Consider the following 27,677-nt stretch of genomic DNA (forward strand, 5'->3'; position numbering starts at 1 on the left):
TATTACAAAAATACCCATAAGCATGCCTTATATTACTAAGAAGGCCTACCATTCCCCTCTTTTCTTAGCGGCATGGTATCAGTCCAGCAAATCCCGCTTTTTAATTCAGCAACTCCTACTTTTGCTAATCCAATCTCAAAACAATATTTATCTATGCAAGAAAAAAAATTCTAATTTTTAATAATTAGGACAAGATAATTTTATTGTTCAATTAATGAATGCTACAATTGATTATAAATTTTATTTAGCAATGATTATAATTTTTATTTTTATTATTAAAAATACTTTTTAAAATGACAATGGAAAGTAACCACTTATCTTAAAAGAAAAGGTGAATTATAATTATCATTCAACAGATGCTGATTAATGAAAGCAATCATCAACAAAAACTATTTTTTCTTGATTATCAAAAATCATATGGTACAAGAGTATTCCGAGAGTGGGTTAGCAAAAGAGGACTAGCATCTCAAATATCAAAATCCTTTTACAACCATCCCTCACACATCTTAAGGTCAAAGTTCATATGTAAATTATCAAAAGTATTCTCATTTTTCAACTAGAAAGTTTTCACTCCTAGTTGCCTAACTAAAAATATTCTTGCAGTTGGGAGGAGATTTGTCAATCAATTAGGACAACAGGACATCAAACATGCTCCTCAATCTCAACATAACCATGACTACATGTGCAATGTGTAAAACCATATCTTAGAATCAAGTCAATGAACAACTATTGGCTATGCAAAAAAAATATTCTTTCATCAAAAAGTACGGAATAACAAAACTAACCACTCCAAGTCTCCCACATTAACTTGCTCTTCTAGAAGTGCATCAGGTTTTGCACCTAATGATAATCTTCACTTTACTTCCAGCCTTAAAATGCCGGAGGACTAGGCAGGTAAAACCAAGAAGTAGCCTGATGAGGGAGAGGGTGTAGTATAAGACTTGATCCTGTTTTTGCTGGAAATTTGACCCTGTTTTTCCAGGAATCGAAAATTAGCAGACAGAAGAATATAGATAACAGTTTCTGTGCAAGAAAAGTATAAATGCTTCTATATAAGCAAAAAACAATACGTTTAACTGGGGCATTTTTTGCCCTCTAGATATCAATATGGCAAGTTTACATTTACACAGATACACAACTAAACAAATACAGCTTTTTCCTGAAGAGATATATTCCCTTCCCACGATGATTTTGTACTTCTCACAAAATGAATATAAGCTATATCATGGCAATTTTAGTCAGATGTTCCAAAAATTGGACCATGGAAATACTTACACTTGGTACCTGTTCAACTGGCTGCAGGGATCCTGCATCATCAACACTAGATTCACAGAGATTGAATAGCAAGCTTGGCTGCAACCATGTTAATGTTTTGTTTAGTGAACTTAATTCCATTGCACAATCTTTCTAAAGTGTCTCTTGAATCCATTGCTCGTAGCTTTTCACTTTGCAAAGCTAGTAATTCTGAATCTGACATTCCTAAAGCATGGAAGAACTTGACACAGTAAATTTGAGTGGGCATGACAAAAGAAATAGTTGATTACACCTCAGTTACAGAAGAAATAAAACAAAGTAACAAATTCTTGCTTTAAAGAATATATATAATAAAAGGACATCTCAGAGTTATCAGGGCTACATCAAAGCTACAAAAAACAATAAAAAATTTAATTTACACACGCAGAAGTCAATGAACACTACTTTGTGTTATGGTACCAAAAAAGAATAAAGTTCATTGCAATTCTTTCGATGCACTAAGAGGATTCTTGAATATAAACACTATCTTAAATTACTAATCACAAATGCACCCAACCAGCTGTTTAAAGGCAGACATGTCACCCACCATATATGCCCGCATATATCATGCTGAACCATCCACAATGAATGTATGTCAGTGATACTGATGATAAGCGAACCAAAAAGCAAAAATGCAAATCTAGTCTCCTGCTGCCTCACACTTTCAACATCTAATAGCCAAACTCTTGGTCCATGTTTCTGGTCTGCTTAAAGGTAGGAGGAGAGTTTTCAAAAAATGAAATATTGGATACACATACATATAATCATGTTCTTTTCAGCATTTATTATAAGACAAAACCATTAGTTGTTAGACATGCTTCCCAAAATTAACATGATAATAGAAGTAAGAGCTTTTTTCTGCAACATTAATTATCGACCTAAAGGTACCATCTTGATATATGAGGATGATGGGAAACTCTAGATGAAATAATGAAAATATGAAAGCATATGTATCTGGAGAAAAGTTCGCAGTTTAAATTCATTAAGCACCCTCATTGCACTTGGGTTTTTGAATAGTGAATATCTAACCAAAACTTCCAATGAAACTCCTCTTGGAGTCTAATAAACATTTTTCAGGGCATGAGTTTCACATACAGGCCATAGTATGATCTAGCAAGTCAAGAAGGACCTGCTAACATTTATTTAGAAACCCCATCTACTAAGCATGTAATTATTGGGGCATTTGTAATTAAATTGAATTTTTATATTGTCAGCTTTTATATTTTATTTCTCAATCTTGCCTTGCTCCTATCTTGGTTTTGCAAAATGGCAACCATGACTTAACCCATGCAATTGATTGGTCAGAGGTATGTTTAGTGGGCATGGTTTTGTTCTTGTCCAATTTTAATATCTAAATATTTGCTTATTTATAATTTTTATTTGCTTTGGGATGAAGATACAAAGTACAAGAGGGTTGCTATGGTTTGTATATTTTTTTCCCACAAAGAAAATAAGATATCTTACAAGTCCTAATATAAATTTGGCGAGTGATTGAATTATAAGTACAAAAGAACAAAGTAGAATTGCACCCGAAACAGTTTGGAGTGCTCCGAAAGATAAACGCTCAGCTAGATTTGGAATAAAAGCTTGATCACAATCTTCATAAACTCCTCTTTCAGCCCATGCCAGAGAATTCTTTATACGAGTTTGCAACAGTTCATTTTTGGATGCCTGATTATTAAAATTTGTTAGCAGAAAGTTACTGATTGAATAGCAAGGAAGATTAGCAAATAACCACAACCAGAAAAAATGATAACAACAACAATGCATGACTACCTTCAGTTTGATTTGCAAACTATGTAGATTATGGAGAGACTCCCTTAACTCCGAAAGTTTTGAGTCTATTTCACTCTTCTGACCAGAGACACCATCTAGTATTGGTACAACCACTCCTCTCAGGTATGGTTCCATCTGAGTCAGTGAACAATATCACCATCTAAAATGCAAGTAAGATAGAAGAGAAACAAAGTAAATGTTCAGTTTTAAAAAATGTTAGTGAACCATCTAAAGGTGCCGAAAAGATTTCAGTTATGAGCAACAACAAAGAAATAAGAGAGAAACTTGCTGACATCAAAGACCCTACCAAAATGTGAATACATTAGATAAACTAAAACACAATGTGACACTAGGATAATAGTAAACCTCGCCAATTGGGTTCCTAAGGTAACAGTGTTCTTGAATCACTGAGTTTAACATGCACAGGTAGAGCAACCAACCTTTTTGTTCCGGCCAACAAACCTTGTGAAAGAAGAGGGCTCATGAAATTTCATCTATTTATATGTAATTTGCACCTATTATGTATCAAACCAGATACATCAATAGAAATCTGATATAAAAAAATATTGATCCTCATCACGGTTGGCAGAACCGTTTTGAACCGGATGGCTCTAGCCATTCCGAGCCGTACCGGCAGCTCACCGGTATCGTTCCAGCAATGAAAACGAAATCCGTTGCCGGAGCTGGAGAAGAAAAAGGAAAGAGAGAGCGAGCGGGAAAGGGAGGGAGGCCGGCGGAGGCCGCGACCGGTTTTTCTGTTTTGTTCGGCCTCTACCGGCCCTCCGCTGGTGTCCGCCACCCTCCGCCGGGCTCCCTCCCTCTCTCCCCCTTTTCTCTCTCTCTTTTCCTCTCTTCCACGATCTGCGTGCCCTCTTCTCCGTCAGTACAGGCCCGACACGGCCCGTACCGGCTCGTGTCGCCGAAGAACCGGTACGGTGCTCAATACCAGTTCCGCCGACCTTGATCCTCATAATGAACAATAGTTATCAATGACAGCTAGGGGAGGCAATCCATGACTTGACCCGCCAAGCCGATATGCAACTGACCCAAGATAAATTAGTTTGGGTTTGGTTTAAATAGGCTTGAGCCCAAAACAGGTTGACCCATTTTACCTATTTCATTAAGGTTGGGTTCAGGTCAAGGGTCCCGACTCATCTAACCTGGCTAGACCCATTTAATATTTAAGTTGATTCAATCGAGACCATTGGTTCAACACCTGGCCATTTGGTGTTTAGGAGAAGATGGTCTAGGTCAACCCTCCCACTTTTGCCTCCCACAGTCCCACCTCCCGAGTCCCATCCCTCCCATGTCCCACTCCCAAACCCCTCCTATCCTAATTTGCCTTTCAAACCCTTGCCTCACCTCCCATCCCTGCCAAACCTCACGCCCAAACTTCTCCAACCCTTCTCAAGCCCCTAAATCCCTTCCTGATACATGCCTCTCAAATCCCATCCCTCCCCAAACCCTCACCTTCCAAACCAACCCAATCTTTCTGAAACCCTCACCTCTCAATCCCCTCCTCTAAGTATCTTATTGGGTCTCCTTCCTCATGACTCCCTTCCTCATGGACATTGAGATCTAAGATCCTAGCTCTCCAAGAGTTGTCACCACACTGATATGAAGATCCATGAAAGGGCCACTCACGATAACCTTGGTGCCGCTGCTAATGCCTTCTCTATATGGTTTGCGCCACCCCCCCCCCCCCCCCCCCCCCCCCCCGCGCGCTGCCTTCCCCTTTGGCTGCACCACCCGACCCTATGAGTCTGGCATCTAGAGCAAGGGTTTGGTCTTTCCCAAGATGAAAATCAACTTGAGGTATGCTGCCACTCAAATCCTAGAGATTCTAGGGTTAGGGTTTGGGAGAAGGGAATTCAGAATGAGAGGGATGAGGGGCGAAGTGAGGAAATGGACGAGGAATAGATTAGGGCAACCCAACCAAAACCGATTTGTTTATTAAACAGGTCATGCATATCAACTTAGGTTACCCACCTAATAAATAGATTGGGCTTAGATCTCAAAATATGACCCATTTATTAAACGGGTGGTGTACGGGTTTATAGTTTTTCATTCCAACCTGTATCCAGCACGACCTGTATCCGACCTGATCTAACCTGATTGCCACCTCTAGTGACAACAATCTTTTGCTATCTTTATTCTTCTTTTCTACAAGTGGCGGTAAGTTATCTATTCTAACCTGATATAAGTGGTATTGGGCATATATAACATTCATAAGTGAACTTTGTTGTCATTTTTTTGTTTAATTGTTCAATTATGATTTTAAAATTTTTAATTTTGTGATTGTGAATTATATTCATAGACCAGTAATTGTTATTATGGGCCCCAACCAAAATGCTAGCTTTGCCGGCTGTAACCTACTTTCTCAACTTTTGCATTGACTCCATCCAAGTATCAAGCTTGATTCCACGATAAACTATCACAGAACCATAAACACCTGAATCTTAATTTTCCTTGCCATTTTTTTTAACAAGAAATGAACTACTTGGTCACTCCTATGGCCACCAGTTTTCTTCATCAGTATGTCCTAATTTGCCTGGCAAATACTTTAACATCGAAAATTTGATGAAATAATAACAAAAGAGAGGAAAAGAACGGTAGGATACTAATTACTAATTAATAGATGAGGAAAGCAGAACAACTAGATAACCCGGCTAGAATTCTTATTCCTCTTTTGTTTAAAAATGCCTCAAGCAAACCTTCTCGCAATCTGATCTGCTTATAACTCTTGGATGACTGTATGTCTCTTTCACAACTAATGCAACTAAACATGTGATCCAACTAAGTCGAATAAACTTAGATTTATTTATAATCAATTTTCAAACCAAGTTTTAGACAGAAATGCTTCAGGCTCAATCTTCAAGTGACCGAATTTTAGCATGAGATTGTATGAGACCAATCCCCAACCCATTTTTAAAAACAAAATGATTAGAAGGGAGAAAACTTAACAATGATATATAGATATTTGCATAAAAAGTCTAATATTATAGCAAATATTCCTCTTTAAAGCTCTAATCGCATTCTAAAACTTTCTATTTTATTTTCGTAGAATTTCTTCCTCGATGTTCTCAAAAATAAAGAAAATAGTACATCAAATAGGAAAACAGCTAAAACTAATTAAAAAGACACAAAAGTACCCATTTCTTCCTTTCTCACTTTAGGTATTTCCCAAACCCCTCTAGCAGTTATTTAAAAAGTAGAGACCTCACTCACAAGGCTAGCCACCCTCCGGATTTGCTTTTTATGAAGTAGGCAACCTTATCAACCTAAAACATGGTATATTCTAAAGTATGAGTCCCCGTCGCTTAATGTCATGCATTATCATAACTTCCGAAGTCCATATGATGTTTTGATCTTCATTCATCCAGCCAACATCTAATATTGCAACCATGTTGCTCCTTGAGTTGTTTCCTCCATTCCTCCTTTTGGCTTCAATATCTTCATCACATGATCTTCCACCTGACTCATATCAGCAATATGCTTCTATTCCTTCTTTTGATGACTTCAAGACCAGCTTTCAAAGTTCACAGAGCAGTCCATGTCTTCTTATATTGCTCGCACCTGCTTCATAACATCTTTAAATAATTATGAAACTCACCGCCCCACCCCCCAACAAAAAACAAAAAGAAACAGTGATGAAAAGTCACATTACTCCTATTTTTATTCAACCTCTTCAAAAACTGAGACAAGAGCTTCTAAAAATCTTTTTAAGCATCACAATACTGGATTTCGCGATATCCAAGAGACTGGCCATTAATTCTCTTTTTTTAGAGGTTTTTATGTTCAGGCTGCAATATTTTTCACATTTACATGCATCTGCACGAGGTAATGATGAAAGCAGCTGCACAACATGGTATCACAGTATGAAAATAACATAGATCATTTATCTCAAGGCATAAAAACACTGATAAAGGAAAAGATATCTGAATTTTATTAGTGTAAGCTTACAATCAAAAATTTATTTCTAAAAGTAAGTCAATTAGAAGCACCTGCATCAGTTTCACAATGCGAACACGACCAATGCCCCTAATAGAAACCAGTGCTCCAATCTCCAATTGTTTAATCTGAGCCACACAACTGGTTAATATTAGATGATATGCATTTCTTACATAATATATTAAGAGCAGAATCTTACACTCTCTATGAGGACCAGACAACCATATCTAGCAGCAAAGGATGCTCCAGCTGAAGATCTACTCGTAAGAACAGGATCTAGCACAAAGTGAACAAAAAGCTTCTTCCTTCTTTGTAATGACTGCAAAAAGTAGCGTAGGCAAGAGATATGATCCATCCAGATTTCTATTGTAAATAAAAAAAAAACAGGCACCTCTGGTCCATGTTTACTCAATCAAGCTACAAATTCATTTCTTGTATATCCACATTTAGAAGCAGGGAGGTAAACATTTGAATAGCTCTAGTACCAGTAAAGTATAACAAAGGTCCCCAATAACAAAGAATTGAGCAAGGCATTATTAGAAATACTCTTCAGGGGGGGAACTCTTTGGTACTTGGTTCAGCAGAAAATAAACAACAAAATACTGAGAATGGAAACCATTTTATGGGTTTTACTTTTTTGTATCCCATCTTTTTCTCTTTTTTTTTGGTAAAAGCGGCTACTCATTTCTTTGTATCCCATCTTTCAATTGGCCACATGAGACCTACTCACATTTTACTGGCTGTTATAGACAAAAGTTTCAAGTATACACGAATGTATGCAAGACCTTGTTATAACCCCATACCAAGCTGATTACAAGGAAAAAAGTATGTATCATGGCATGTTAAACAGATGAGGACCATCTACATGGCATGTGCATGCAAACAAAAATCTGGTTTTTATGTGTGTATGGTTGTCAAAAGGCCACATGTTCTGTTGGGTGGAGGCCACACAAAAAAGAATGCATATTGGTTGCATATTCCATGTAGGTGTTCTCATTTGCACAACCATGCATATGTAACACCTCTTAAACACAAGTAACCTTCTAATTAGATAAACACATGTACTCATTAACAAAAAAAATAGGTAAAGAGAACTTTCCTACATTTTATTACATTTGTAAAAAAGAAATATAATTACTTTAACATGAAAATTCAATCATCAAGCATGCTAGATTAGGAGCTCATACTAAATCTTTCTGCAACAAGATGGCCTTACGAACTTGATGTTAGAAACGCCAGCTGCTTGTCAATACCATTGCTGAAGGTCACCCAACAAGTCTTTATCTAATAATCTATGACCATCCAATCTTTGATAATATTAACTAGCAAAGTATTCCATATATTTAGGTAATTTCTATGCCAACATCATGACATAAAAATGAGTCAGGATCTTAAACTCTAAACCCTAAACCTAAACAATATGCAACTAGATGCATTAGTCAAGATCATGGTATGCCATACCGTACTGGATGGTACCGGGCCTACCGTACCGGTTCGGTACCGGTACCGGTGGCGTATCGAACCTCAGTACGCCAAAAAAATTCCGCATCGTACGGTACCGATACTATGCTAGTATGGCACCGGTACGGGGTTCAGTACCGGTACGACGAACTTTGATCAGGATCTTAAAAGAACAAAGAAAGAAAGGTCAATTAAGTACTTTCAACCACCCAATAACAGATTTTAAAAGGAAAGGGGGAAGGTTGTATTATCTACCTTCTGCCCAGTAACAAATATCTCATGCTTGCATTTTCAAACCCGTAGTTTTCCTCCCATTTCAAGTGTATACTGCATTTAGGAACACTTGCAGTGACATTGGCATAATAAAAGCATTCTAAAACTAACATAAATAACAAGTTGTAATGTTGTATCCTAACTTTGATGGGCCAGTTTGGTGATTCGTCATCATCAGTTCCATACAAGGATAACGTCCTCTGTTATTTAGAATACTACAAAACCATTTCCCATAACTCCCAACCAGAGTACTCCATCTGTAGTTTTTTATTGGTCTTCCACTACGGATCCAAGCTCCTCCATATAAGAGACATCCTTAAATCTTGGTTGAACATGCCCATGACATCACAACCAGTTTCCAACACTACATCCTCAATTGAAGCAACTCATGCATAGTCCTACTCCCATCTGCAGTCATTTTTAGCCCTATCCTTCTAGTTTTAGCCGTCACCTTGTTCAAAATTCTCATCTCTAAATCGCTATTTATGTTTCCAGTAGCCCTTTTTTTTGCCTAATATTCAAATATATTCAACAATATGCAATTTATTGATGTTGTAAAAAGTTACCTTTGAGTTTTCAAGGCATGCAATGATCACACACCAACATAGGAGCACCTCTCAACTCGGTCCAACCCCTCTATTGTATGTGCTGTCTATGTTTTCAATATTTGTATAATGAATGTAATACATCAAAAGCATCAGGTTATGGTATCCTTAATAATCAATTTTGACTAGAGTCTTAGACATCAGCGATTAAGTGACATATTACCGGTATAAAGAGATAAGGCCATTCACTGAATAAAATATGTGTAGGCAAGTAAATTAAGCATATATGGTTAACCAAGAGAAATACATACATGTACTGAATGGAATGTCAAGCGATTATATAAATGGGAAAAGTACCTCCTCCAGCAATGCTAGAAACCTTGCTTCATATAAATGCAATGTCTTGAACTCAGATGGGATTAAAACCTGCATCACAAGATAAAGAAAAGCAATTCATAAAAAAAAAAAAAAAAAGAAACTAACCATGGATAGGTTTAATATCATCTGTTTCTATGAATGTTAATAAAGGTATCAAACAGCATTCCTTGAATCCCCATCAATTTTCTAAAAATTCTAAGAATGATTGTCTGCCCGTTATGTGAATACTTTAAAATAATCAAGTAACTCTCTTCTTTAGGGATTGGATATTTGAACAGCTTCTATGCATTGAAAAGTGCATGCATGTAATGAAAACTCAAAAGTTGAGCAACTCTATGATCAATGCTTAAACATGCAGATTTGGTTGTAAGCAAAGTACGCCGTACCGGCCCGAACCGGACGGCACAGGGCATACTGTAACGTACTGGTATCTAGTACGGATTGCATACCGACCGGTACAGGTGGCATACCGACTGGTACAGGTAGCATACCGAGGTGGCATACCGACACTCGGTATGCCAAAAAAACTCAGTACCATACCGTATCGACACTGTGCTAGTGTGCCATTGGTACCGGGTCCAGTACTGAGACGGCGAACCTTTGTTATAATTCTCTCATGTTTACCCTTCTCTAAACTTATATCACATAGACAAAAAGAAAATAATTGGCATGCTTCTGAAAAAAACATGATTTCAAGGGTATTAGATTATGGCTACAAAGTTGTTCTAATAAAATAAATGAACCAAGAAGAATCTTTGACTGCTGTATACGGCCGAGCATGGAACCATGGGATGAATGAATTTCATGAGGTTCATCTAGGCATATTTGTATTCCATATAACTAAATTTTTTTTTAAAAACAAAACCAAAAGTATGTCCACTATTTAGTAGGTAAATTAAGTGTTGTTGCGCTATCAGTTAAAGGAAGGTCCATTTAGAATTAAAAAAGGGTTGTGAGCAAAATACAAGTCTGTGTAAGGACCCTCAGATAGCCACATGCTTCCCTTGAAAAAGAAAAAATAAAAGAAAAGAAAGAAGGGAGAAAAACTGATATACAAAATTAGCTATGAGACTTAGAAATGACAACACGTGATGTCAATCCAATATTACCACTAGATTTAAGTACCCAGATAAAAGTCCATTATAGCCTCTAACTAATCCATCATTCTAGTTTTACTAATGACATTAGCACCTGCTGTCGAGAGAACATGGAGCTGTTAAAAAATTTCCATGCTTAAGTAAGCCAGGCTTCTTCCTAGACATTGACAGCAACCAAACCAATATAAATTTCATGCATCTTCAAATAATCTCATTATAAAAAGGTTGGCAAAGTGGTCTATTTAACTGATGTTAATTAACCAAAATCACTTATACCCGAATCCATGCTCCCACCAAGGGGCTAAACCCTTCAAAGGACAAATTTTCACATATAAAGATGAACCCCGGTGTGCCGTGTTTTCTAAACAAACCCGCCCTCCCACATCCTTCCAATATCTTAATCTTCTTATCTTATACCAACGCACATAACTCTCTTTCAAAAATCTGGCATCCCCTTACTAGGGTTCCAATCTCATACCCCCAAGCTAATGTTACCATCTGACCAGCTTACGCACTGTACTCAAAACCAAACAACGGTTTCCACATTACCACCACTGGCAAAGAAAGTAAATCATTCAGTTATGTAATTTACTAAGAGAAAATCACAGGAGGCTTCTAGTTCTTAAAATTAAGTATATGGGAATCTCCATTGAGATCAATAGTAAGATAAATTCTCGAAAACATATGATCATTTTAGAATTAACTAAACTAGAAAAAAAAACAATTTTAACACGAAATGTGACGATATTAATAGAAAAGAAGCAACTTCTTTTCGCTGGAGTGCAAACAAAGAGAAACTAAAACATTCCTCCGCAATACCTCATCCAATTCGAAGGGAAGCAGCGGGAGATCCAAAGAGCACGAAGAATCCGGCACCGGAGAGCAGTACCTCCTCAGACGCCGGACTATTGCGGAACGGCCAGAGCTCGGAGATTTGGAGGACCAATTCAACTTTGCGGGGAAAAAATTAGGGTTCGGGATTGGGGGAGGGAAGGAGTAGCTCGAGATGGCTCCGGAGTTGGAGAAAGCGGTGGTCGCCATGAAGTCGAGAAGAAGACAGCGAAGGAGAAGAAGAGGAGAGGGTGGGACTTGGGTAGTTCTATATACACCCCCCCCTATTGCTCAGGACACCCCCCAAAAACCAAAAAAGAAAATACCCAAACTAACCTTTAGTGTAATTACCATATTGCCCTTGAAATTTTCTCATACACCCCCTCCTTCCTCCTCCTCCGTTTCATTTTGAAAAGAAAAAAAAAAAACCCCCCTCAAACCCCCCTTAAACCCCTCGATCCATTTACATCGTTTAGGCGATCTTTGAAGGAGATTTAAGCCCCATTCGAAGCATGGACAAGCAACTAGTGATTTGGGACGAAGAATCGGCCGCAAAGGTACGTGTTCCACCTTGTTTCGAAATTTTTTTTTTTCACGGTTCGTGCTCCGTTCGGCACTGGATCGCCGAACAGAAGCCTTCTGTTCGGCACTGTGCAGCCGAACAGAAGGCTTCTGCTCGGTTGAGGGTTGCCGAACAGAAGGCTTCTGTTCGGCACTGTTCAGCCGAACAGAAGCCTTCTGGTGCCAAATCGCGTGCCGTGCTGAATTTTGTGCCGAACAGATCCTCTGATTCATTAATTCTTGGTGATAAATTATTTTATATGTAGGGCTATGCTACAACCGAATCGAGTATAATTGGATCAGAATTTGTACTGGATTACACAAGCGAATTTACAACTTACGAGGTATTATAATGTATTGTGCAATTTTGTAATAGTTTAGCGAGCTATTTTTACAACTGTGTACTTACATAAATTGTTTAATGTATAGATCTTCAAAAGTAGAGAGGACTTGTGTAATTGGTGTCGTGAAGCTGGGAGGCGAAATGGTTTTGTTGTTGTAATCAAATCATCCGATGTAGGTACCATTTCTAAGAAACCCAGAATTACGTTAGGTTGTGAGAGGGGTGGGACGTACCGAACCAAAAAAGAAAAGCGAATAAAGACTGCCTGTGGGACAAAGAAGTGTGGATGCCCTTTTGCATTAAGAGGAAAGAAATTGGATACTGCGGATGATTGGATATTACTGGTCGTATGTGGAGTGCACAATCTGAAGGAAACATTTCCCGAGTTGTCCGATAAAATCGAACGCCAGGCATGAAAAATCAGTTTTAAAATTTTTTTTATTTTATTTATAACAATTATAAATATTAAATTTAAATTTTATATAAAATTACCTCAAGCCCGTAGCGGAAGTTGGTCGAGGTAATTTGAATCTGGATCTGGATCTGGATCCCTGAAGGTAGCTCTACAAGGCCTGGATCTGCAAGCCCTCTACTTCGCACGCACGTCAAGCTTCGCAAGAAGGTTGGATGATGTCTTTACTCGTGCAAAACAATCTTTTGCAAAAGGGACCCTTGGAAGAAAAGAAATCCAGAAAAAGGACCTTCCCTTTTCTCTTTCTTTCTTTCTTCTCTTTCTTTCTTTCTTCGGTTTCTTTTCTCCCGTTTCTTCACAGCACGCCTAAGCCACAGACGCCCGTCTCTTGATCCTGATCACAGAGGGAATAGAAGGGAGGAGAGGACATCGGATCTGGGCCGAGCTCCAAACCACCAGAGAGAAAGGACTCCTTCCTCTCTCTTCTTCTTCTTCTCCACAGAATCAAAAACTCCTTCTGTCTGACTATTTTCTTCTCAAGAAAATTCTCATCCTCGCATCTTCAAGATGATACGGTGGCCTCAAATAGGCCAACGCTAAGAGGAGTTAAGAGGCGCTATTGACCAAGCATTAAAGAATTCATTTATGGATGAATTTCATAACGCTTGTTTCAAAACAAACGGTGGGAAAAAACTAATGAATCGATGAAAACGTGCCAGATTTCAAAGACCTAAATGAACCGGAATGTAGCCGGTTCAAAACCGAACATTCCGGTCCAGACGGCAAGCCGAACGGAGTCTGGATGGTGGCACGTCGTGGCGTTGAACCAAGGACGGAGAAGACTCTGTTTTTGCTCCCAGGCTTCCTTTCCATCGTGGCTCACAAGCATCTCTTAAGGGTCCATGAGCTTAAGGGTCCATGGGTCCACAGGAGGTATTTAAATGGGATTTAAAAACCAAGTCAGCTGTTAACCATTGAAATGGTTTTAGCCAAATAGGAAATGGGTTAGCCCATTTTGTAATAAAGCAAGCCTATTTGGTTCTAATCCAAATTGACAGCCGATTTAAATGATTTTTGACTCGGAAAAAATTCCACATGAGTCCGACTCATGGGGAATTCAATTGGGTCCAGTTTCGGCTCGATCCAAGTCCGACTTAGATCAGAACAAATACGAAATTAAATCCCACTTAAATCATGATCGAGCCCAATTACACTAATTTAGACCCAATCAAATCCAATCTCAACAATTGAGTCCTGATCAAGTTCCATTACATTAATTGAAACTTGATTGACCCGAAATACAGACTTAATTAGTTGTTCATCCATGAAATTTAGCATGTACCTCATGTTCAGTGCTAGCTGAACATAGACAGAACCAAATTCCAAATGACCCACAATTTAATTCTTAATTAAATTGGGTCAAGACCTTCTTACTTAGTTTGACTAATGTGCGTGACTCCGATAGGTTCGAACACTAAGCCGGTAGTACATGGACTACTCCATGCACTAATCGAGGTGACCATCTAGCAATGATACCCGACATCCGGATAGGTCGAATATGCAAAGCAACATTCAAGAACCTAGACGTATGGTTGTTGCATAATTCATCCCTATGACCATCGATGCTCAAGATGACCTCAGAGTGGACTGTCGACCTCCGGGTCCGGTCATCCATAGTGTATTTCAAATAATCAAATCAAGTGACCTATCACTTGGTTTACCCTGGCCAAGGTTTTACTGAATTGAAATACAGTGAGACATCAACTCCTAAAATCTGGAGCGGTCAATCCCATCTTGACTCATACACAGACTTCGCGAGTACTTGACTGCACTCAGCATCCTTCCGATCCCTGAATTAGAAATTCAGGTCATCCAGTGCCTAAGTACAGTGAGTTGCTTGCAAGTCACCGTGACAGTCTCAAGTCTAAGGGGTACTTATGCCCATATGCTTTGCGAGCTAACTCCCGACAGTGGAGTGCTACGCAGGTGAGTCACTGTTCAGTGATGATGTACTCCTACATCTCACCTGTATGCCATACAGTGTCTCCACACTCCTTGGTTTAAGAGGACAACCAACTAAATGACACACAACGACCTATACTTGACATAGCTGTCGTCCAATTGACAGCTCATCATTTGTCGCGAACTGGTTTAAGGACTAAATGATAAAACTTCTTTTATCCACTAAATTAGTCCTAAGGACTTCATCACAATACACAGGAGTTCAATTTGAAGATGTAACACTTGTGATGAATAGAAAATTGCCAGAATAAATTTTTATTCATTTTAATAAAATATATACATAATCCAATTTCTTACAATTAAAAATTGGCTTTGGGACACAATTCCCAACAACTCCCACTTGGACTAAAGCCAATTTGTACAGTATCTTATACCCATCTTTGATTTGTGATAATCGAACTCCTTTACAGAAAGAGCTTTAGTGAATGGGTCAGCTAGGTTCTCCTTTCCATCGATCTTCTGAAGATTGACGTCACCTCGCTCCACGATCTCTCGTACAAGGTGGTAGCGACGCAGAATGTGCTTGGTTCTATGGTGAGACTTTGGCTCCTTTGCTTGTGCAATGGCTCCAGTATTGTCACAATACAAAAGAACTGGACCATTGATTGAGGGAGCAACACCAAGTTGATTTACAAACTTCTTGATCCAAACAGCTTTCTTTGCCGCATCTGATGCAGCAACATACTCTGCTTCGCATACGGAATCGGCTACTGAATGCTGCTTGGAACTTTTCCAGCAGATTGCTCCTCCATTCAGGGTAAACACAAATCCTGACATACTCTTACTGTCATCATGGTCTGACTGAAAACTAGAGTCTGTAAACCCCACAAGTTTTAAGTCAGATTCTCCATAGATTAACCATTGGTCCTTAGTATTTCTTAAATACTTAAGGATGGTTTTCACCACCTTCCAATGGTTCTCACCCGGATCAGACTGATACCTACTCGCTACTGCTAGTGAGTAAGCAACATCCGGTCTTGTACATGTCATGGCGTACATGATAGAACCTATTGCAGAAGCATATGGGATTCTACTCATACGCTCTCTCTCTTCGGAAGTTGTCGGACAATCTTTCTTAGAGAGAGAAATTCCTTGGCCTATCGGAAGATAGCCCTTCTTGGAATTCTCCATGTTGAACCGCTTCAACATAGTGTCGATGTACGTGGATTGGGACAATCCAAGCAACTTCTTAGATCTATCTCTATAGATCTTCATCCCTAAGATGTAGGATGCTTCTCCCAAATCCTTCATGGAGAATTGTGATGACAGCCAAAGTTTCACATTTTGTAATGCAGGAATGTCATTTCCAATTAAGAGAATGTCATCCACATACAACACAAGAAATGTGATCACTGAACCGTTAACCCACTTGTAGACACAAGGTTCTTCTTCGTTCTTAACGAAGCCATATGTTTTGATAGTTTTATCGAAACGTATGTTCCAACTTCGAGAAGCTTGCTTAAGTCCATAAATGGACTTTTGTAGCTTGCATACTTTGGACTCGTCTATGGATGTGAAACCCTCAGGTTGTATCATATACACCTCTTCTTCCAGCTCTCCATTTAGAAAAGCTGTTTTCACATCCATTTGCCAGATTTCATAATCCATATATGCTGCTATAGCTAGCATGATCCGAATAGATTTTAGCATTGCCACAGGGGAAAAAGTCTCGTCATAATCGATACCATAACGTTGACGATACCCCTTGGCAACCAGACGGGCTTTATAGGTTTCCACCTTTCCGTCTGCGCCTCTCTTTCTTTTGAAGATCCATTTGCACCCTATGGGTTTTATCCCTTCGGGTGGATCAACTAGTGTCCATACACTATTGATTTCCATGGATTCCATTTCGGATCTCATGGCGTTAAGCCATAACTCAGAGTCGGACCTTTGCATAGCATCCATATAGGTAATCGGATCCTCATTGTTCTCATCAAGCTCAATAGGATCTGCATCTTGGACCAAGAAACCGTAGTATCTGTCCACTTGACGCGGTACTCTACCTGATCGCCTTAATGGTGCTTCTACATTGGGCTCCGGGTTTGATCTAATCGAATCCGGTTCTGTGGGTTCAGTAGTTTGTGTTAAATCTTCCATCTGCTGAGCTTCATTAAGTTCAACCTTAGAGGCAACAATTCCTTCACTAAGGAATTCTTTTTCCAAAAAGGTTGCCTTAAGTCCTACGAACACCTTTTGTTCATTAGGAAGGTAGAAGTAATAACCCCTAGTTTCCTTGGGGTACCCTACAAAATAACACTTATCGGACCTAGGACCAAGTTTGTCAGTTTGAGAATGTTTAACATAAGCCGGACATCCCCAAACCCTAAGGTATGAAAGTGTCGGCTTACGCCCAGTCCATATCTCATATGGAGTCTTCTCAACAGACTTACTTGGAACCTTATTTAGTATTATACACGCAGACTCTAAAGCATAACCCCAAAAAGATACAGGCAGACTAGTAAACCGCATCATGGATCGAACCATGTCTAACAGAGTTCGATTCCTCCTTTCGGATACACCATTGTGCTGAGGTGTTCCTGGAGGGGTCCATTGTGAGAGAATCCCATTCTCCTCTAGATAAGTCAAGAAATCACCAGAAAGGTATTCTCCTCCTCGGTCTGACCGAAGGATCTTAATACTCTTTCCAGTCTGTTTTTCTACTTCATTACGAAATTGTTTGAACATTTCAAATGATTCCGACTTGTGCTTCATCAGATAGACATACCCATACCTGGATAGGTCATCTGTGAAGGTTATGAAGTAGGCATAACCACCTTTGGCACTTACGTTCATAGGTCCACATACATCAGTATGTATGAGGCCAAGAACATCGCTGGCTCGTTCACCCTTTCCAGAAAAAGGTGACTTGGTTATCTTACCCAGAAGACAGGATTCACAAGTTAGCAATGATTCACAATCATTGATTTCTAAAATGCCCTGTTGGGCTAACCTGTTTATCCTGTTTTTATTTATGTGACCTAACCGGCAATGCCACAAATAGGCTTCATTGACATTATCTAACTTAGGGCGTTTATTAGAGGTGTACATTACATTCACAGGCAGTGATAGAGTATAAATGCCATATTTCAATTGTCCACGAAAAATTTTAATACCATTCAAAATGATATCACAAAAATTTTCTTTTATTGATAAACAATAACCATTTTTGGCCAAAAGGCCTACAGAGATGATATTCATTAAAAATGTTGGACAATAATGACAATCATCTAATATGACTACTCTAGATTCAAAAACAAGCTGAATGACTCCTAAAGCTAGGACTGGAACTGATCTTCCATCTCCAACGTTCAGGAATCTCTCGTCATTCTTGAATCTTCTACTAACTTGAAGTCCCTGCAATGAATTGCAAATATTAATTGGACTTCCGGTATCCAATACCCAAGTGGTAGAATCATAAATTGAAAAATTACAAGGTGTTATCATATAATTACCTTGTGCAGCAACTGTTTGCTGCTTTTTCTTCTTAGGCCTATTTGGATCAAGGGACGCTATGTAAGCCGGACAGTTCCGCTTCCAATGACCCATCTTCTTACAGAAGAAGCACTCTGCCTTGCTCTTATCGGCTTTATGCTTCTTAGTCTGGCTGGGCTTAGAGACCCCAGCACGAGCTTTCTGCACCTTCTTCTTCTTTCCTTTCTTAAAGAAAGAAAGTCCTGCAGAAGTCCCACCTACCACATTCACCGACTCCTTTTTGAGTTGGTGATCCTTCTCATAGGTCTGCAGTAAACCTAGCAAACCATGATAGGATACTTCAGGTTTAGTCATTCTATAATGACTAAGGAAGGTCAGGTAGGACTTGGGAAGTGAGTTTAAAATGGCGTCCTTGCCCAATTGCTCGTGCAAAGGAAAGCCAAGTTTACTTAGGCGATCGATTTGTTCGACCATGTACAATACATGATCGGTGACCGATGCTCCTTCCCTCATGCGGGCATTGAATATAGCGCAGGAGGTTTTATGTCGTTCAACATCATCAGGTGTGCCGAAAGACTCCTTCAACATTTGAAGGATTTCCACTGGCTGCGCTTCCTCGAATTTACGACTAAACTCATCATTCATCGAGGCCCTCATGATGCAACGCACTGTAGTGCGATCGTTGAGCCACTTCTGATAAGCGTCTCTGATTGCACGTGGTGCATTAGCTGCAGGTTCCTCAGGTGCAGGATCCGATATCACATACAGGATCCGCTCATGCTCTAATACTATTTTCATCTTTCGATACCAGCTATCGAAGTTAGGTCCATTAAGCTTATCATTGTCTAATAGTGTTCGGAGGGACAATGAGTTAGCCATATCTGAAAAATAAAGGAAAAACCCAACTAATCAGTATATGATTTATTTAATCCTAAAGACTTGGACTTTAGTCTAAAGTTTTCTCCCACTATTTTAATCGAATTAATAGCCTCTACCTTTAATTCGAGGAATTACTTTAATTCCCTAGTGGATACTAGAATCCGCATAGACTGCATACGGGCCCGAGGAAGGCTCGGCCAACCCATGTGCATCTAAGGGTAGGTACATTACTAATTATTTCTCTAAACAATTTCTAGCAATCAATTTTGCCCCAAGTGGTAATCAGTAGGCGGAGGCCTCCACTGAAAATCCTGGTTAGGTCCAACCATTAATGAACTAACTCGATGATACTACCTAATGTATGATCAGGCCCGAGGAAGGCTCGGCCAACCTAATCACAATTAGATAGCTCAAAAAGCTATCATATAATGAAGGATAATTCCAGTATTTAGAGGAACACCAGACGGAAGCGTCCTGCATGTTCAACTGTAATATTGGACCTATTATCATTCACCTTAATGGGAGGCTATGATCTAGTTATCTATATAACTTTATCATTTTAAGGACCTAATAATTTAGAGGATTTTAAATGATATGTAACACTGACCGATAATTCTAAATCCTCCCACTGACTTCACCAAATCATATAGAGGACTAGCTCTTATTGGTCTATTAGACACCTAAATCAGTCAATCTGATTTTTCTTAATGGCATGGGTGAGTGCCAAGTATCAAGGTACCTTAATCAAAACTTGATCGACCAAATTGGCCAGGTAAGAGAGATCATGGGAGGGTTACGCCATTAACCTCTTTCCTAGACACCAACTATGTTGGCCAGGTAAGAGGTAGCCCCAATTAAAAACCATGATCAAATGCCGACTTACCTTAGACACCAATTGGTTTATCAAGTTGATTTAGGTTATCCTTGAGTTCTGGCTCGACCACTAAGCCACAATCAGATCCAATTGAAATGTTTGGATATGATAAACTACAACTATTGAGTTTGATCATTTTATAAACCTTGATTTAGTCTAGTTCAACTATTGATTAGATTAAATCATGTTTCTTAAGTTAGTCCATTTCAATTTGATTTCATGATTAGGTCTAACCTAGTCAACTAATCTGATTGTGCTAACCCATCCCCAAATCCCATGTTCAAATTTAAATTTTAATTCGAATTTCAAATTTTGAATTTTAAATATTTATTTGAAATTCAAATTTTAAATTTTAAATTCAACATTTAATTCTTTATTAAATGCATTATGATCATGGATTCAAGGTGTCAATTTATTCCAAATATAAACAATTTATATTTAAATTTTATGGTCATAATAAATTTAAAACTGAAATTTCATAAACATCAATTATGCATAATTTCACAAAAATAAACTAGTTATTTTATGATACAAATTAATCTCAATTTTGCGCTAGGACAACCTTTTCACTATAAGGGGTTAACCTTATAGCAGGACAACCTTATAATTCAGCACAAGATTGATATTTTATCAATAAATCTAGATCTAATCTAAATTTAAAAATTAAATCATGCATAATTCTAGATATTATAGGCCAATTCCATCGGCCAACCTGGCTCTGATACCAGTTGAAGGAAACATTTCCCGAGTTGTCCGATAAAATCGAACGCCAGGCATGAAAAATCAGTTTTAAAATTTTTTTATTTTATTTATAACAATTATAAATATTAAATTTAAATTTTATATAAAATTACCTCAAGCCCGTAGCGGAAGTTGGTCGAGGTAATTTGAATCTGGATCTGGATCTGGATCCCTGAAGGTAGCTCTGCAAGGCCTGGATCTGCAAGCCCTCTACTTCGCACGCACGTCAAGCTTCGCAAGAAGGTTGGATGATGTCTTTACTCGTGCAAAACAATCTTTTGCAAAAGGGACCCTTGGAAGAAAAGAAATCCAGAAAAAGGACCTTCCCTTTTCTCTTTCTTTCTTTCTTCTCTTTCTTTCTTTCTTCGGTTTCTTTTCTCCCGTTTCTTCACAGCACGCCTAAGCCACAGACGCCCGTCTCTTGATCCTGATCACAGAGGGAATAGAAGGGAGGAGAGGACATCGGATCTGGGCCGAGCTCCAAACCACCAGAGAGAAAGGACTCCTTCCTCTCTCTTCTTCTTCTTCTCCACAGAATCAAAAACTCCTTCTGTCTGACTATTTTCTTCTCAAGAAAATTCTCATCCTCGCATCTTCAAGATGATACGGTGGCCTCAAATAGGCCAACGCTAAGAGGAGTTAAGAGGCGCTATTGACCAAGCATTAAAGAATTCATTTATGGATGAATTTCATAACGCTTGTTTCAAAACAAACGGTGGGAAAAAACTAATGAATCGATGAAAACATGCCAGATTTCAAAGATCTAAATGAACCGGAATGTAGCCGGTTCAAAACCGAACATTCCGGTCCAGACGGCAAGCCGAACGGAGTCCGGATGGTGGCACGTCGTGGCGTTGAACCAAGGACGGAGAAGACTCTGTTTTTGCTCCCAGGCTTCCTTTCCATCGTGGCTCACAAGCATCTCTTAAGGGTCCATGAGCTTAAGGGTCCATGGGTCCACAGGAGGTATTTAAATGGGATTTAAAAACCAAGTCAGCCGTTAACCATTGAAATGGTTTTAGCCAAATAGGAAATGGTTAGCCCATTTTGTAATAAAGCAAGCCTATTTGGTTCTAATCCAAATTGACAGCTGATTTAAATGATTTTTGACTCGGAAAAAATTCCACATGAGTCCGACTCATGGGGAATTCAATTGGGTCCAGTTTCGGCTCGATCCAAGTCCGACTTAGATCAGAACAAATACGAAATTAAATCCCACTTAAATCATGATCGAGCCCAATTACACTAATTTAGACCCAATCAAATCCAATCTCAACAATTGAGTCCTGATCAAGTTCCATTACATTAATTGAAACTTGATTGACCCGAAATACAGACTTAATTAGTTGTTCATCCATGAAATTTAGCATGTACCTTATGTTCAGTGCTAGCTGAACATAGACAGAACCAAATTCCAAATGACCCACAATTTAATTCTTAATTAAATTGGGTCAAGACCTTCTTACTTAGTTTGACTAATGTGCGTGACTCCGATAGGTTCGAACACTAAGCCGGTAGTACATGGACTACTCCATGCACTAATCGAGGTGACCATCTAGCAATGATACCCGACATCCGGATAAGTCGAATATGCAAAGCAACATTCAAGAACCTAGACGTATGGTTGTTGCATAATTCATCCCTATGACCATCGATGCTCAAGATGACCTCAGAGTGAACTGTCGACCTCCGGGTCCGGTCATCCATAGTGTATTTCAAATAATCAAATCAAGTGACCTATCACTTGGTTTACCCTGGCTAAGGTTTTACTGAATTGAAATACAGTGAGACATCAACTCCTAAAATCTGGAGCGGTCAATCCCATCTTGACTCATACACAGACTTCGCGAGTACTTGACTGCACCCAGCATCCTTCCGATCCCTGAATTAGAAATTCAGGTCATCCAGTGCCTAAGTACAGTGAGTTGCTTGCAAGTCACCGTGACAGTCTCAAGTCTAAGGGGTACTTATGCCCATATGCTTTGCGAGCTAACTCCCGACAGTGGAGTGCTACGCAGGTGAGTCACTGTTCAGTGATGATGTACTCCTACATCTCACCTGTATGCCATACAGTGTCTCCACACTTCTTGGTTTAAGAGGACAACCAACTAAATGACACACAACGACCTATACTTGACATAGCTGTCGTCCAATTGACAGCTCATCATTTGGTCGCGAACTGGTTTAAGGACTAAATGATAAAACTTCTTTTATCCACTAAATTAGTCCTAAGGACTTCATCACAATACACAGGAGTTCAATTTGAAGATGTAACACTTGTGATGAATAGAAAATTGCCAGAATAAATTTTTATTCATTTTAATAAAATATATACATAATCCAATTTCTTACAATTAAAAATTGGCTTTGGGACACAATTCCCAACACAATCATCCCGCTGCAGAGAATCTGGAGGGGCACTCATATGCAGGGAGATTATCTGAGCAGGAGACGGAATTGTTAGTGGATATGTCGAAGAGTTTGGTTCGTCCAAAGGACATATTATCCACATTGAAGGAAAGAGATGCCCTCAATGTTACGACTATCAAGACTATCTACAATGTACGTCAACGGTTTAAGGTTGCAGAGAAAGCCGGGAGGTCTGAAATGCAACATCTATTAGGTAAATTATCAGAGGCTAAATATATTGAGTGGCATAGGAATTGTACTAATACGGATGTTGTGCATGACTTATTTTGGGCACACCCTGGCAGCATTGATTTGTTCCGTGCATTTCCCCGTGTGTTGATAATGGATTGCACGTACAAGACGAATAGGTATCGTCTTCCGCTCTTAGAGATTGTGGGGGTGACATCTACTGACATGACATTTTCAGTTGCTTTTGTATACTTAAATTCTGAGGGGGAAGAAAGCTATACTTGGGCATTAGAGAGATTGCGCAGTGTCATAGCTGATGATGTTTTGCCTGAGTTGATTGTTACAGATAGAGACTTGGCTTTGATGAATGCAATTCATAGAGTATTTCCTACTGCTAGACATTTATTATGTAGATGGCATATTAGTAGGAATGTTTTGGTCAAGTGCAAAAAAATTTTCGAATTGAAGGAGAAATGGGATAAATTTATTATGAGTTGGAATGTACTAGTGCTGTCCTCCACGAAAGACGAGTATAATGATCGCTGGAGTGCACTGCAGAGAGAGTTCGGTACCTATCCAGATGCACTACAGTATGTGTCAGATACTTGGCTGAGCAAATACAAGGAAAGATTTGTTGCGGCGTGGACGGATACATGCAGGCACTACGGAAATGTGACGACAAATAGGTATCACAAATAAAGACTCATTTAATTTTAATTTGCCTCAATTCTTATATCTAACTTTCATTTGTTTACTAGGGTCGAGAGTGCACATGCAAAGCTCAAAAAGCAGCTTGGATCAAGCCAAGGAAGTTTCGAGTCATCTTGGACTAGAATACATGGATTGATTGAGTTGCAGCACAGCTCCGTTAAAGCCTCATTGGAGAAGAGTTTATTGGTAGTGCAGCACAACTTCAAGCCAGCTGAATTCAAAGAGTTGCGAGGTTTCATATCTATAAGTGCGTTAAATCATGTCCTCGCCCAATCGAAACGAGCCAATTCAGTTGGGTTTGATGATTCAAATTGTGGGTGCGCTATTCGACGCACACATGGTATACCATGTGCTCACCAGATTGCGCGGTACAGGGTGGAAGGTCGGCCCATTCCTCTCGACTGCATAGATCCTCATTGGAGGAAACTTGATATTCTGCCTACCCCCCCTCCCCCCCGTGCAGCCAATTCAGTTGAGTTGTGATGCAGAGTTAGATTTGATTGCGCTACGATTCAAGAAGTTAGATGGGGCTTCTCAATTGCAGATGATCAAGAAGTTACGAGAGATTGCAAGTCCAGATAGTACACCTCTTTTAGAGCCTGCAAAACGGAAGACTGGTTCACGTGGGCGCGCTTCAATGAAGGTTGATACGTCTACTCGACGTGACCCGTCTGCGTTTGAGTTGGTTCTATCTGGACAGGATAGTTATTCACCTGGTGTTGAGAAAGTTACCATCCGCAATCCATCTACTCAGATTCAAAAGAGGCGGCCCAAGCAAAAGGTAAGTACCAAATATTTATTTCCTTACAATAGGTATCACAACGTCTACGGGACGGTCCGTGCCGTGCCGGTATGTGATGTGCCGATACGGGACATGTCGGGACGTGCCGTGCCGAGATGTGCCGATACGGGACATGTCGGGACGTGCCGTGCCGAGATGTGCCGATACGGGATGTGCCGTGCCGAGATGTGCCGATACGGGACATGTCGGTACGTGCCGTGCCGAGATGTGCCGATACGGGACATGTCGGGACGTGCCGTGCCGTGCCGGTACGGGAAGTGCTGAGACGGATAACTATTTGGATATTTCTGCCATTGTTACATATTTTTTATCATTTGATATTATTTGCAGGTTTTTCGTACTAGAGCCCAGTCACATACGCCCATTATCTATATTGATGCTATTCCTTCTGCCTTGAGACCATACATCCAGCATATCAAGGATGTAAAAGCTGATGGGAATTGCGGATTTAGGGCAATAGCTGACTTACTGGGATTTGGAGAAGATGACTGGGTGCGTGTTAGGAAGGATTTATTGCAAGAGTTGCAATGTCATTCGGACCACTATCGCACATTATATGGTGTGGAAGGGACGATTGCTGAGATCACTCATGCATTATCATATTATGATGATTGTCCACCATATGACAGATGGATGACTATGCCGGACATGGGTCATCTTATAGCATCCTGCTATAATGTTGTCCTATACCATCTCTCGTTGCAACAATGTCTGACCTTTCTACCTCTCCGTTCTGTGCTAGTACCTCTTCTATCCCGCAAAGATATCGCTATCGGATTCGTAAATGGAAATCATTTTGTTGAGGTACTACGTTCACAACACTTGCGAATATTTAATTTTGCTTATTTAATTTTGCTTATTTATAATTTTGTAGCTATTAATATTTTCTTATTTCTAATTTTGAAGGTGTTCTTGTTGCCGGAACATCCCGTTCCGCCAGTAGCGACCAACTGGCGAAAATATCATCTTCCTTGTGCTACCGGATGGGAAAATTCATATGAAGCACGGATTCAACAGTTCAAAGAGAGCATCTCACCTAATGTTATAACTAGCGAGACAGTAGAGTTAGATTGATTCTTTATATATGTACAATTTTTGAAAGTTGTAAATTTTTTTGGGCTCTTAGAGTCATGTACTGTGAAACTCCATCATCAATATAAATCAAAAAATATCTGTCTTCGCATTTTTCGGGTATTGGGGGTGCTGAGGTGGCTCTCCATCAGCTGGGAATACATATGAAGACTATTGTTTCCGTTGAGATTTCAGATGTAAACAGAAACATACTTAAGAGCTGGTGGGAGCAATCCTAGCACACAGGGGAACTAATAGACCTTTCTGATGTACAAGAACTTAACGGTGACAAGCTTGAGCAGATGATTAACACATTTGGTGGGTTTGATCTGGTTATTGGTGGAAGTCCATGTAATAATCTTTCAGGTAGCAACCGCTATAGTCGTGATGGGCTGGAGGGTAAACATTCATCTCTTGTTTATGATTATTTTCGCATCTTAGACCTTGTGAAGTGTATCATGGGGAAGAACTTCTGATTGCACCATCTCACTTTCTTGTTTTTGGGTCAGTGAATCTAGTTGTATGTTACATCAGGGTACGTTACAGCAGGCATCATCATTTCTGAAGGAAAAGTTGAGCAGGCATTATCATTTCTTTTGTTGGAAAAGAGGGCTCTGTGATGTTCTTGGTCAGGTGAGCGAAGCGCAAATAGGCTGCGCGCTTTATTTGGGGGAGTGAGAAATTAAGGGGGTGGTAGAGCATCTTTTAAATGTTTGCCTTTGATGATTGAGGCGGATTTTCTGATAAGCAACAGTTATGTTAGCTATGTATTTAAAATGTTGAAAGATCATGAGGATGTTCTCTGTGAAACTCCATCATCAATATAAATCAAAAAATATCTGTCTTCGCATTGTTAGATTGATTGTTATGTGCACTGTTATATTTGTGTAAAATAGAACGGGCCAGGCTTTACAAAGATTACACGTAAATGTACCAAAAATATATATTTTTCATTAATATCAAAGGCTTTACAAAGATTACAAAGGCTCCATCATCAATCCCTATGACGCCATCGTCGACGCGTGTACTGCTGTACGTCCGAATGAGAGGGTGCTGGATCCGAATGAGAGGGTGCTGTACTCGGGCCAGGCTCATCACCCAGAAGTACCTGATGCATCTGAGAAATAGCATCAAATAGGTGCCCGGCACCTAGTGACGTAGCCTCTGAGGGACCCATCCGTACAATGTCGGTACTGATACCGAGTGCAGCTGCATTACGCCGCCGGTGCATGTCAGCATCATCATGACCTCCCCTAGCTCCAGAATGAGTACTCGAGCGCAGATGAGGAGGCTGAACTGCAACGTGCGTGATACGGAGATACCACTCCATGTATCCTGGTACGCTGTCTGATGGCCGGGTAACTAGGTGGCTCCTGCTCGCCTGGCTCAGCACGTGGTCCTCCCACCGCTCCCAAAGCTGATCCATATAGGAGTAATGTATCCGGTACGAGCCTGCTGTGGAACCTCTGTTGGCTTGCGTAGGGGCTAGTGGCGCTCGAGGGATGGTCTGAATACGACCAAACTGTCTAAGAACCCTTTTTGGATGATAGGGTTCTACGATATCAAGGCACTTGATGGAGCCACTAAAAAATGCGATATCAATATATGGGCGATCTCCCCGAAGCC

General features: G+C 39.7%; 1 protein-coding gene across 2 annotated transcripts; it reads right to left on the reverse strand.

Moving 5' to 3' along the window:
- Window positions 1-471: 471 nt before the first annotated feature.
- Window positions 472-11,860, reverse strand: LOC103717332. 2 transcript variants are annotated; one of them, XR_605659.3, is made up of 8 exons: window positions 11,594-11,859; window positions 9,657-9,725; window positions 7,220-7,339; window positions 7,074-7,148; window positions 3,070-3,204; window positions 2,823-2,964; window positions 1,276-1,479; window positions 472-970 (listed from the first exon to the last, which is right to left on the reverse strand). XR_605659.3 is itself a non-coding variant. In XM_008805660.3 (8 exons), the coding sequence occupies exons 1-7, from the start codon at window positions 11,813-11,815 to the stop codon at window positions 1,328-1,330; spliced, it is 915 nt and encodes a 304-aa protein (XP_008803882.1). In that variant the 5' UTR covers window positions 11,816-11,860; the 3' UTR covers window positions 472-970; window positions 1,285-1,327. The 2 variants fall into 2 exon arrangements, 1 of the variants encoding a protein (XP_008803882.1); XM_008805660.3 differs by having other exon boundaries at window positions 1,285-1,479; window positions 11,594-11,860.
- Between the last annotated feature and the right edge of the window lie 15,817 nt (window positions 11,861-27,677).

Source organism: Phoenix dactylifera, unplaced genomic scaffold (genome assembly GCF_009389715.1).
Source record: "Phoenix dactylifera cultivar Barhee BC4 unplaced genomic scaffold, palm_55x_up_171113_PBpolish2nd_filt_p 000261F, whole genome shotgun sequence".
Classification (NCBI taxonomy): domain Eukaryota; kingdom Viridiplantae; phylum Streptophyta; class Magnoliopsida; order Arecales; family Arecaceae; genus Phoenix; species Phoenix dactylifera.

Coding starts and splice junctions, on each gene's coding strand:
- LOC103717332 (XM_008805660.3), bottom strand. CDS start 11,815: ATGGCGACCACCGCTTTCTCCAACTCCGGAGCCATCTCGAGCTACTCC. Junction 7,149..7,219: donor GTCTGGTCCTCATAGAGAGT/GTAAGATTCTGC, acceptor TGTGTGGCTCAG/ATTAAACAATTGGAGATTGG. Junction 1,480..2,822: donor AGCACTCCAAACTGTTTCGG/GTGCAATTCTAC, acceptor TCCATGCTTTAG/GAATGTCAGATTCAGAATTA.